At 41.7% G+C, this 11,416-nt stretch overlaps 1 protein-coding gene across 2 annotated transcripts; it reads right to left on the bottom strand.

Annotated features, from left to right (window-relative positions):
* Positions 1–2,463: 2,463 nt before the first annotated feature.
* Positions 2,464–9,585, bottom strand: LOC310878769 (uncharacterized protein). 2 transcript variants are annotated; one of them, XM_083793154.1, is made up of 6 exons: positions 8,759–9,584; positions 6,532–6,687; positions 5,666–5,849; positions 5,411–5,490; positions 5,075–5,166; positions 2,464–2,867 (listed from the first exon to the last, which is right to left on the bottom strand). In XM_083793154.1, the coding sequence occupies exons 1-6, from the start codon at positions 9,446–9,448 to the stop codon at positions 2,780–2,782; spliced, it is 1,290 nt and encodes a 429-aa protein (XP_083649280.1). In that variant the 5' UTR covers positions 9,449–9,584; the 3' UTR covers positions 2,464–2,779. The 2 variants fall into 2 exon arrangements, with proteins under 2 accessions (XP_083649280.1, XP_083649281.1); XM_083793155.1 differs by having other exon boundaries at positions 2,750–2,860; positions 8,759–9,585.
* Positions 9,586–11,416: the final 1,831 nt, after the last annotated feature.

Below are 11,416 nucleotides of genomic sequence, written 5' to 3'. Positions count from 1 at the left end.
AGGCTACAAAAATATATTTATGAATTGACCAGCCATATTTCAAAATTCAAATGTAGCCGAGCTACAAGCTCACACCTCATCAAGCGTTGTGAGCTTGTAGATCTGCTACTTTCACTATTTTGGACTTTTTTTTTAACTTTTTTTTTTACGTTCTAAATTTCAATAGAGCAATGCATTGATTAAAAGACATGTAGGCCTACAGTACTTCATAATTTGTACTTTTTAATACTTCAGTATTTACTTGAGTATATACTTTGTCCACCACTGGTTCACACTGGCATGAGCGCTGCCCACCCCCCCAGCCTGATAGCAGATCTACAAGCTCACAATGCGTCGCGATGAAACGCATTGTGAGCTTGTAGATCAGCTATGTACTTTGTCGCACAATGGAGTCGCACACCAAAAATAGCCGATCTACAAGCTCACTGTGAGCTTGTAGATCGGCGTGCGACACTATCGCGCGGCAGATAATAAATGAAGCATTACCCCCCCCCCCCCCTCTTCACCAATTCCTCCATCGCTCACATACATAAATCCACAGAGATGTATATGTATATATTTAATAGCACAGATGGATGCTGTGTGGGACTGAAAAATGGATCCTTGACGGACGTGGACACTCGCAGATAAAACAGGGGAGAAATATAGCAAATAAATGTATTTTATGTATGGACTCGAAATCCTATATTCACCCCATCCCTCTTGTTGGGACGTGTTTGTCATTGACATCTCTTTACATGGGAATGCCAGGGGAGCTCCATCCCTTCAACCGGATACCAGGGTAGGCGGGCACCGCACGGGTGGCATCTGGGCACCTCCATGCAAATATATTGTCTATACTTTGTCCAAAATGTTTAGAATAATGGTCTTATATTGTAAAGTATACAGTACATGATGTGTGAACATGCACGGCAGGCCCATCATTATCAGATTTAATTTTAAAGCTTAAACTTCTTGTTTATGCCCCAAAAATAGCAGCATACTTGTGGTTCTGTAGCAATCTGTAGCAATTGTTGAAATACCGGTATTGTCGAATGTTTAAGCATGTTCCAATCACGTATACTTTACTTTATATATTTTTTACATTTGGGGGGGGGGGGGGGGGGGAATTGTAAATTTAACACAGAGGTGCCCACTCTCCCTTGGTGCTCACCTATCCTGTTATACTCTTCAACCTAGGTGAATAAAGATTAATCTAATGATAAAACCTATAGATTTTGGTCTCGGCTATTATTTGTCGTGGCATTTGAGATGACTGAGGAGGGCTCCTTTTCAGATTTTGGAGGTTGAACAGAAATATGCTAACAATTATAACCAAAGACAATGAGCATACCGAAGGAACTATGGTTTGCCTTTGGGTATATTATCTCTCTGACAATCTCTCTGTTCACGTAAAGCGACACAAAGCACCATAACAGAATGCTTCTGATAGCATGAGTCACAGCAAGGCACAGGGACGTGCACAGCTGCCCTTTTACCCCGTCTGTAAAACAACTGCCCTTTCCAGACTGCACGAATGCAGCATTTACTACACGGTGGAAGAAATGCAAATGCCACTCCTTTCCTTCCATGCCATGCCGGAAGGCATGCGCATTCAGGAGAATATCTTTTTTTTCCCGAAGTCTCCTGAACTTGAACGCAGTATTTTGCTTTGAACAAAGTTGTTTAGAAATCCATGTTGTATACGCACCGCCTCTCCAGTAGCTAAAGAGTGCCGAGTTGCCCCCCGAAAATAGCTGATCTATAAGCTCTCTTGTGAGCTTGTAGATTTCACAATTTTTGTCCAAAAGTGCCCTCTTACGGGATTTCAGCCCCTGCCCCTCTAACACTCTCTGCACGTCCCTGGCAAGGCACTTTCATATTAGAGAGAGATCCAGAATGAAAAACCACTGTTATTATGCGACAAGACTTCGAGTGTTAACCACTCTAGTCTTAGTGAAATGAATGAGTTGCAAATGTACCTTTTTCGTTCTACACCAAATCTCTTTGCCAAAAATAGCCAATTGGGACGAGTTGTGAGCTTGCAGATCTGCTATTTTCTCGAACGGTCCCCCGCAGAATAGGTACGCTGCTACTCAAGTGGCATGATGAAAGGCTAATGTATTCTGCATTCAACTACTGTGTAGTGTTGTGCTCCAAAAACTGAATATATTTTTCAGTTTAATGTGCGTAAATTTTTGCCAAACAACACAATCGTTCCATGAAGTACAAATGAGCCTCTATAACCATGAAGAAAAGTACAAAGACACAAGTTTTAAGTTGTGTGTAGATCCAGCATTATTGTAACCATGGACAATATGTTACAGGGAAAACACAACTAGGCTACTGTAGAAAGTATATACACATATCAATCATTCATTGCCGCATGGCAATGAATGATTGTGTCATATAGTGTAAACACATACGGTACGCACATGCACGCACGCATGCACGCACGCACGCACGCACGCACACACGCACACACGCACACACACACACACACACACACACACACACACACACACACACACACACACACACACACACACACACACACACACCACTCAAGTATAAATAAGGCGGGGAAGCATGCATGCCATCAATAATAATAAATAAATAAGCATGGCAGTAAGTTACATTGCATCAAGGATGGCATTTTTCCACAGTAGCAGAAGTGTCTCAGGCGTTCTGCCTGCATGTCCCATCGCTCGTTTAAAGAAATGCTTTCTGTTCACGAAAGCCGAGTCCAAATCAATGTCCCATAGTTTGTGCAGACGTGGCCGACAACAGTGTGGTCCTTTCATGTGGGGACACTTTTCCTTCTCCTCCTGAACAGCTGGCTCAGCCGATGTCTGCTAGCCTTTTTTTGGGATGGCTGCATCTGTTGGCTTCATGGAAACAAGGAAGGGTTCATTAAAACATAAAACCCTTATATATCGCCGATGCCGGGTGGGAGAATTGTACGTCCAAAACTGTTGCTTTTAGTAGGGAATGGGGAATAGACATTTTCCCCCCAAAATAGTAAAGCTCACAACATGTAGACCAGCTATTTTGTAGCGCGACACTGTTGTGCAACAAAGTAGGGCACTAATTTAAGAAGAAGAACATGAAAGAACATGAAAGGTTTAAATAATGGAGACATACAGTATACAAGGTTTCTGCCCGAAAGGCAACAAATATACTTCATTGATTGGGGCCCCCCAGGGGTCTGGCCCTGTCCTGTCCTTTTTGTTTCTCTTTATACCAAATTAGTCTACTTGCCAGCCCCATTGTGAACCCGGACATGTTGAGTACACCAAGGTTTCATGTTAGAAATGTTGAGTATGGGTCCCCAGCATGTAGAAACTGCCGGATGCTAACTTGCATATGTTGAGAAAAAAATACTCAACATTTCTAACATAAAACATTGGTGTACTCAACATGCCTGCACGGTTCACATTCTGGCAAGTGGACTAAATCTCAGAACATAGCTCTGAAACTGAAACGAATGTTCGCCTATTAAAACCCACTGCCCGCCAGGAATAATTAATCTATTTATTGCGCATTGCCAAGGTTTTTCTGCTTTCAACCCTTATTTTGTAGAGCCAAATACCCGTAACCAGATGTTACGATGACGAATTGCTGTGAGTATCACAGCGCCTGCTGTCGGCCGTTGAAAAACCTTGTTTTCACGAGAAACGACATTCATTGCGCCGATTTGGAGATGCAGGCCATTGAAAGCAGCACATAGAGTGCAAGTGGATGCGCGCGCATCTTCAAAATGGCCGCGGCCACTGTCACACTTTACACTAGGATGCTAGTTTACACGGGAGACAGCTATCGATGAGATCCGATCAAAACATCGTTTAAAGAATATAAAGCCTAGAAATTGTAGACTACGCTGTTGGCGGGCTGCCAGACTAAAGTTAATCTACGCTTTCTTTTGGCGGGCTCCGTGCTAATTAATGACATGTAGAGTACGGAAGCAGGGGTTCATTTAAGGATACTATAAGCAGGCCATTTAAGAACATGGCGCTGTAAAACCATCAACGTTATTTTTTACTCAGAGACAGGGCCAAATTAGCCATTGGCCCGGTGGGGGGGGTTTGAGGCCCTGAAAAGGGCTCCCGGGGACATTCATTGGCTGTTGATTGTGTTATATTTAGGGGGGGGGGGGGGGAATTGAAAAACAAACATTTCGCCGGGGCCCTCGTGGGGGTTAATCCATCCCTGCTCAGAGTGTGAAAATGCAACCAAATGGACCTGTATAATCAGTATGAAAACTACCAGAAAATTCAGCATAGGGGCCACACAGCAAAATCCTGAGTGTCAATTTAAGTCTGAGTGTAAAAGTATAGCCCCATAATGGTCCCGAGATACAGTAAATGAAGGCTCGGTATTTTGCAGTATAAAATAAAGTAACCAATAGTGTTCAGGAGGAACAGATGCTCTCCTATGAGCACACTGTGCATTAACTCTGGACCAGTGATTCAGTAAGGCAGGCCCACTGCCACTACGTATAGTCCAGATTCTATACAAAATGTCTACAAAAAACCTGTTTCTATGTCAGTGGTGTTCACACTATTTCATGTCAAGGACCCCAAAAATTATATGTAATTGGCCACCGACCATGCATGCACCATCTGAAAATATGTTGTTCCAGGGACCCCCCCAGAGGCCCAGAAGCAAAGATTTTAGTAAAAAATGTTCGCTCTGAAAGAATATACAAGATTTTCGCCACTTTCGACTATTAAAAAATAGCAGATCTACAAGCTCGTAGCGTGGCACTCGTTTAGTTCATAAAGTTAACATAACTATGACTAAATTTTAAATGAAATAAAAAGGTTACTTTTCAGGATGCAAATTCAAAAATACCAAAAGATTATTCAGGATTTCAATTCAAATAAGAAATAGCTGATCAGAAATAGCTGATCTACAAGCTCAAAACGCGTCGCAGTGCGATGCGTTTTGAGCTTGTTGATCGGCTATTTTTTGCTACGACAGTAATATGCAATGTGGCCCTCTGGAGTGAGTGTGGAAATATAGTGGCCCTCTCCATCGTTTCAGTTGCCCACCCATGAGATAGACATCACTCATGCAAAGTACTGCATCTCACCAGTTTTTCTCCGAATCTGACAGCGGAGCGGTCTTATCTCTTCTCTGTGTCTCTATCTTCAGCTTCCTGTGTGTTTGCTTATCGGTTTCCTCCTTTAAGTCACGAAGTGAAACAGAAAGCAAAAAAATGTTTCAAAAATACAGGCTGATTATCAGATACACAAAATGAATCCCACTTATTTGAACTGAATACCATTATTATCAAAGCCATAAACATACCAATCAAGTGATTTTGTAAGTAGTAGATGCATATTGAATTGAATATGAGAGTCACTGCAAAGTTGTACATGTTGCTAAGGCACAGTATTGTATGATTCTGTAATTGTCAATAAGTTACCTGATTTTCATGGTCCTCTGCCTGTTCAAGCAAGTCATTTATGTTCACATGCTGCCCCCTAGAGTTTGGTTTGACCATTCCTGTAACACATACAAACATTACAAACATTAGCTACAAGAGCACTCAATACTTGCCAAAGATAGGCAGCCATGTTCTGTGGTTATCAACATTGTGCACATAAAATGGGCAAAATGATTTCCTTGAGGGGATACAATAGCGAAGGAAATGACTAAAATGACAAAATAAGTCACTCACTTAACTGGTGTGCCAGAAGGACATTAGTATCTGATGCCGACCTCCACCGAAAATCATGGTTTTTATGATTATTCTGCCACTGTGTTTCTGTGGAAATGTGCTCGTCACTGTTCATTTCACAGGCTTCACTAGAAGGGGCTTCCTCTGCAATAGCTTTGCAATCACAGAAGAGGGATTCTGAAGCCTAAAAAGAAAGGAAATTGCGAGATGGTTTGTAGTAAATAAAATAAATTCACTAACAATGCATTAAAGCCTGATTGTACACTTTGTCGTATCACTGTGACACGTTGTGAGCTTCTGTTATTTAAAAAGAATTACAGATAGATACACACAAAAATGCATAGATTAGAAGCAGCCAAAACAACACAGATATTTTCTCAAATAATATTTCACAAATATTCTTTTTTTATTTCAGTATTTCTCTGTTAAAAATCACACCCGTGTGAAGTGAGGGGCGCTCTTATCATCGTACATCATCATACATAATCTCATACTGGCCAATCAGAATGCCTGTTGTCACAAATTTACGTCATGTTTGGCAGACATTTTACCTAATTTCTCCTTTCATTGTCGTTGGCAAATATGAGATGTATGGGGACAAGAGATGACGTAAATCTTCCCTTCATTGTCAAGGGCAAAAAAAGGTTTTACTTTTAAAAATATTGTATATATTTTGAAAATGTTAAGAGACACAAAAGTCGTCAACCCTATGATGTACAGTATGAGTGTAGACTTCCAGCTAGCTTCCATTTTGTTCAATAATTCATAATCACCACAAATAGACCTACTGATAATGATCTACAGCTAGTGAGGACAATTTGCCGAGACCAAATGGAGTTACGGTAATCTCTGCAATCCTATTTTACCTGGACTGTCTGCTTGGACTCCAGGAGGGCATCCATCTCCAGCTGTAATCCACGGTTATCCTTCTGAAGCCTGGCAATTTCCTCCAACATCTGGCATACTCGCTCTAGGTAGCTCAAGCCAGGACTGAGTCCTTCCTTCTTCTTGTCACCATGGTTCTGCACAGTGCAAGAAGAGCATGGAAAGGTTCATATATGGAAATCATTTAAAAGGTGCTATGAAATATTTTTGAGTGGTGCAACCACTCCAAAGAACAGCAATGTCCGTGTTCACCTATGTGTTGTTCACCTATGTGTCCGTGTGTTCACCTATGTGTCCATGTGTTCAGTTCACCTATGTGTCCGTGTGACGTTAATGAGCACCAGTAGGGGCGCTGTTGTACGCTGTTGTGCCAGAAACAGAGAGAGAGAGAGTGCTGCACTGTTGCCTGCTAATGAGAGAGAGAGAGAGAGGGGGGGGGGGGGGGGGGGGGGGGGGGGGGAGTTGCACCACTCAGTTCACACAGGTGTGATTTTTTTATTTTATCTTTAACTTTAATTAACAATCAATCAACTATAATAAATTTCTGCAATCAGCAGGAAATTCCATAGTATGCACGAGTGCTAAAAGCTGGGAAGAAGCATCACAATCCGGAGAAAACGAGACTCATTCCGTATTCTCAATTATTGCTTTGAGGTATGGGGTAACACTTAAAAATCACACCCGTGTGAAGTGAGGGGCACTCTTATCATCTTACAAAATCGAGGACAAAACAAACACAGACAAAACAAACATTAAACTTCATTGTTAATGGCATTTAATGTTTGTGTTATAGTGACAACACAAACATTACATGGTGTTTTACTGTTTTTAATGTTTGTCTAAGGAAAAACAAACCTGTATATAGCGCCCCTCAAAAATACAACCATATACAATATACAAAAAAGTTTGTTAGTTATAATTCAAGAAGGCTGTTTAACTTGAAGAAATGTAATGTGGGGTTAATGTATGGAATGATTTGGATTTTGGCTCTAAAATAGGAGTATGAATCGGCCCTTACATTTCCAACAACCCAGTGCCATGACCACTCGGAAGAGTATGTGTATCTCTGTCCGAGGGGTTAAGATCTGGAATGCCCTACCAGAGGAAGTCAACAGTTTAGTGTAGGGTGGAATTCTCGTTAATGTAATGAGTATTACGATTCATGTTCTGTTGTAAGTAGGATAGGCATTTATATGCTTTTAGCTTCTGCCTACTCCTTTTGATCATCTTCATGTTTCGGTTTTGTTTTGTTTTTCATAACAGCTTACATTCATTGTCTTTAAATATTGTATTTGAAACTGAAGGATGATCAAATAAACTAAACTAAACTCCCACCCACACAAATAGTCCGTCTGCTGAGCACACTGACTGATGGCTCAATTCCTTTCATGCCTGCAGGCTAGAGCGAACCTGAACAGACTGGTTTATGGTCTCTAAAACAGCACAGACTCATGACAACTCGCTGCCATGAAAGGGATTCTGTCCATGTAATGACATGCCTGTAGTCCTGTAAATGTGAAAGCACAGGTTTGTGTGTGTTACTGTGTTGCAACCTGCTCAAGGTGGAAAGGGAAATGGAATTAGAGCATGTCTTTCATTCAGCTCTAAAATGTACCATTTAGGGCAGTGGTGCATGGTTCCTAAACATTTTCATGTCGCCACATTTCTATGAATTTGGCTGCCGATCCCAGTTAGATTATTTTATTGTGCCATAGGAGAAGATTTGTCAACTTTTGTCCAAAACTTTGGCACGAGTGACAGTTATGTAAAAATGCATAGATTAGAAGCAGCCAAAACACAGATATTTTCTCAAATAATATTTCACAAATATTATTTTTTTATTTCAGTATTTCTCTGTTATAAAGTAAAAATCACACCTGTGTGAAGTGAGGGGCGCTAATATATTAAAGTCTAACTCGTGTTGATTAGGTGATGAAATGCTGATACAAAACAAACCATTAGCAATAAAGAGACAATAAGATGTAAATGTCACATTATGACGTACATTTTCCCTTCATTGTCAATGCTTTACAAAACAAACATTAAACTAAAGACAAACATAAAACCTGTGTATATATCAAAAACTGCCTCATAATAGAACTTCTTCTCTTCCAAGTCTGAAAATCTATTTCTACAACTATATAACACCACAGTCAGTTCAGTTCAAACAGCATACATCTCCGTCACGGCTGACCTGTGGTAGCTCACCTTCGTAATGATCTTAGTAGGCAGGGTATGACTATGATGCAGGGACAGAGGTCGTCTAATATGTCCAGATGTGTGCTGCTGGCTCGTGCTCTTTCTGCCCAAACTCCCTGACCTTTGGCTTGTTGTGTGGTCCTCTGTGGCCCGTCTGGCCACTAGGGACGAAGACCTCGGACTCCGTGGCCTGAGAACCACTTGGGGCGAGGCAGGGCTTAGCTTCAGACTCTGCGACCTGGGGCCTACCGTCCTCTGCAACGCCTGCTCCACTTTGCAGTGCAAGGCCATGGAACGCTCGCGGGGCGACTGTGCCCCACTGACGGGACCGGCGCACGGGGAAGGAGAAGAGGCAGAGGACGGCGGCGGGGACAGGATGGGAGTCTGTGATGGAGGTGTGAGTCCATCCTCCTCGCGTTGCGTCAGAACAACAGGGTCCGTTTCTGGATTCCCCATTGACAGCACCGAGAAGCACGAAGGGAGTGATGTGTCCGAGCTGGTCAGCTCCACCCCAGAGTCAACCGATTCGGAGCGCACACATATCCCCATGTCAGACACCGGCGTCGGGGTGGATCCCGAGAATGTAGCTGGATCGCCGTCGTCTCTTCCAAGCCACAGTTCCTCCTGCGTGTGCGAGCCAGGCACCCCCTCAGCCACCCAAGTTTCCAAAAGGTTTCCAAAGCTCCTGTATAGATTCATCTTCCTCACACCTCGTCCACGGACTGAAAAATGGCAAAACGGCGAATAGACTCTCAAGTCGCTGCTTTAGTACAACCCACGCAAAAACAATGACTAACTCAGGTGAGGTGGTGATGGAGAATTCAAAACATCCCTGCATTTCCGCCTGAGCTTGTTCACCACACGCCCCCATGCACTGTCTGGCAACACACAGCTATATTATTATATATTATATATTATATATTATTAGAAAATGTAGTTACAAGTAACTTTATTGATGTATAATATTATTCCAAAACATACATTAACCCAATAATCCCTATATATTGTATACTTCCACAAGCTCAAAGTGCATTGCATTCAGCGCGTAGATCTGCTAGTTTCACGTTTGACAAAGATACTTTCGTACTTTTATACTCAAGTTAAATTATAAATACAGGACTTTTACTTTTTTACATTGTGGTATTGCTTCTTTTACTTGTAAAAAACTAAACTGAGCACTTTCCACCTCTGACCAGAGCTGCATAACCCAGACAAGTCACAACACAGTCGAACTCATAAAACTTGCTCTGTGCACACATACAGTGAATTCCTCAGTGTTCATTTTAACTCTGAGTGTACAACATGTAACCAAATGGACCGCTAAGGGTCCAATCGTACCCTCTGAGTTACAAATGGATGAGCCTACAGTACTGTGTGCAGCGGTGGAAAGATTTATTCAAGTACTAAAATTTTGAGGTAGCATTTTCATTTATTTATTTGTTTTTGGCTTTTGTGCCTTTATTGACAGTTTAGGTCATCATGAAGGTACTTTTACTTTACTGGAGTATTTCCAATTTTCTATAGCAATTTTCTATAGCATACTTACTCCAAGGCAATTTTATTGTACTCCACTACAATTATTTGAACACTTCAGTTACTAGTTACTTTGTAGAGTTTCATTGTTATTATTACACAACATACATTGACCACTTCAGCCCTGAGCATTTCGGCCATTTGGAAATAGCCGATCTACAAGCTCACAATGCGTTGCGATGTGACGCATTGTGAGCTTGTACTTTTCCCACCACTGCATACTGATGACCGTGGGATCTTCTGTCTACTGAGTGGCGATGACAGAATGCAGAGAGGGAACACGATCGTGGTAATGTGTGTGAGGATATAGAAACACTGTACGCAGAGGCTGAAACACGACACTGCGTTTCATAACAAAGAGTTATATCTCTGAGCATCTGGACTTCTGGGAATGTGTAAAATACACATTCCTTTGTGCTGATATGATCAGCATTCCTGTCCCCAGGTGACTAGTGACGGTATACGGCTCATCAGAGCAGAGTTACAGACTCATAGATAAACATACCAGGGAGCGCAGCATACAAATACGACACACTTAACACTTTCCTCTGTATATTTTTCTATGCAGGTGCATAACATTACCTTTCCCAGTGGTTCCCAAACCTTTTCATGTCAAGGACCCCCAAATTGACACTTATTAGCCCCGCGGACCCCAAATTGAAAAGATATGCCAAGGACAACCATGAAAGAAGATTTTGACAGCTCTAGCAGTGATTCTCAACCATTTCAATTTCAAGGACCCCCAGTTTGACATGCATTAGGGCAGGCTATGGAGTACGGACCCCCATTTAATGGCATTCATGTCTCTGGTACCCCAATTTATATTGTAAAATAATGTTAATTTAACTGAGAGTGTACATACAAATGGACCATTTGATTCCATGTACACCATTCCATGTGTACACTCTCTGCATTTGGTTCCTAACTATCATTTAGACCACTCGCATGACTGAAGTAAAATGTGACAGAAGTAGCATGTGCTTAAATTCATATTTAGAAAATGTTTCAGGTGTAAAAAAAAAATGCTGAGATGATGGAATGATGATGGTTGATGATGGTCATGGAAGGGGAACCTTCATGGGTAAAGATAACCAACTTCAAAATCTCCAAAAATAATGACATGTCAAGTGTTAG

This window comes from Protomyctophum parallelum, assembly GCF_964188405.1.
Source record: "Protomyctophum parallelum genome assembly, chromosome: 21".
NCBI classification, from domain to species: domain Eukaryota; kingdom Metazoa; phylum Chordata; class Actinopteri; order Myctophiformes; family Myctophidae; genus Protomyctophum; species Protomyctophum parallelum.
This window is presented reverse-complemented; position numbering and strand designations above follow the sequence as displayed.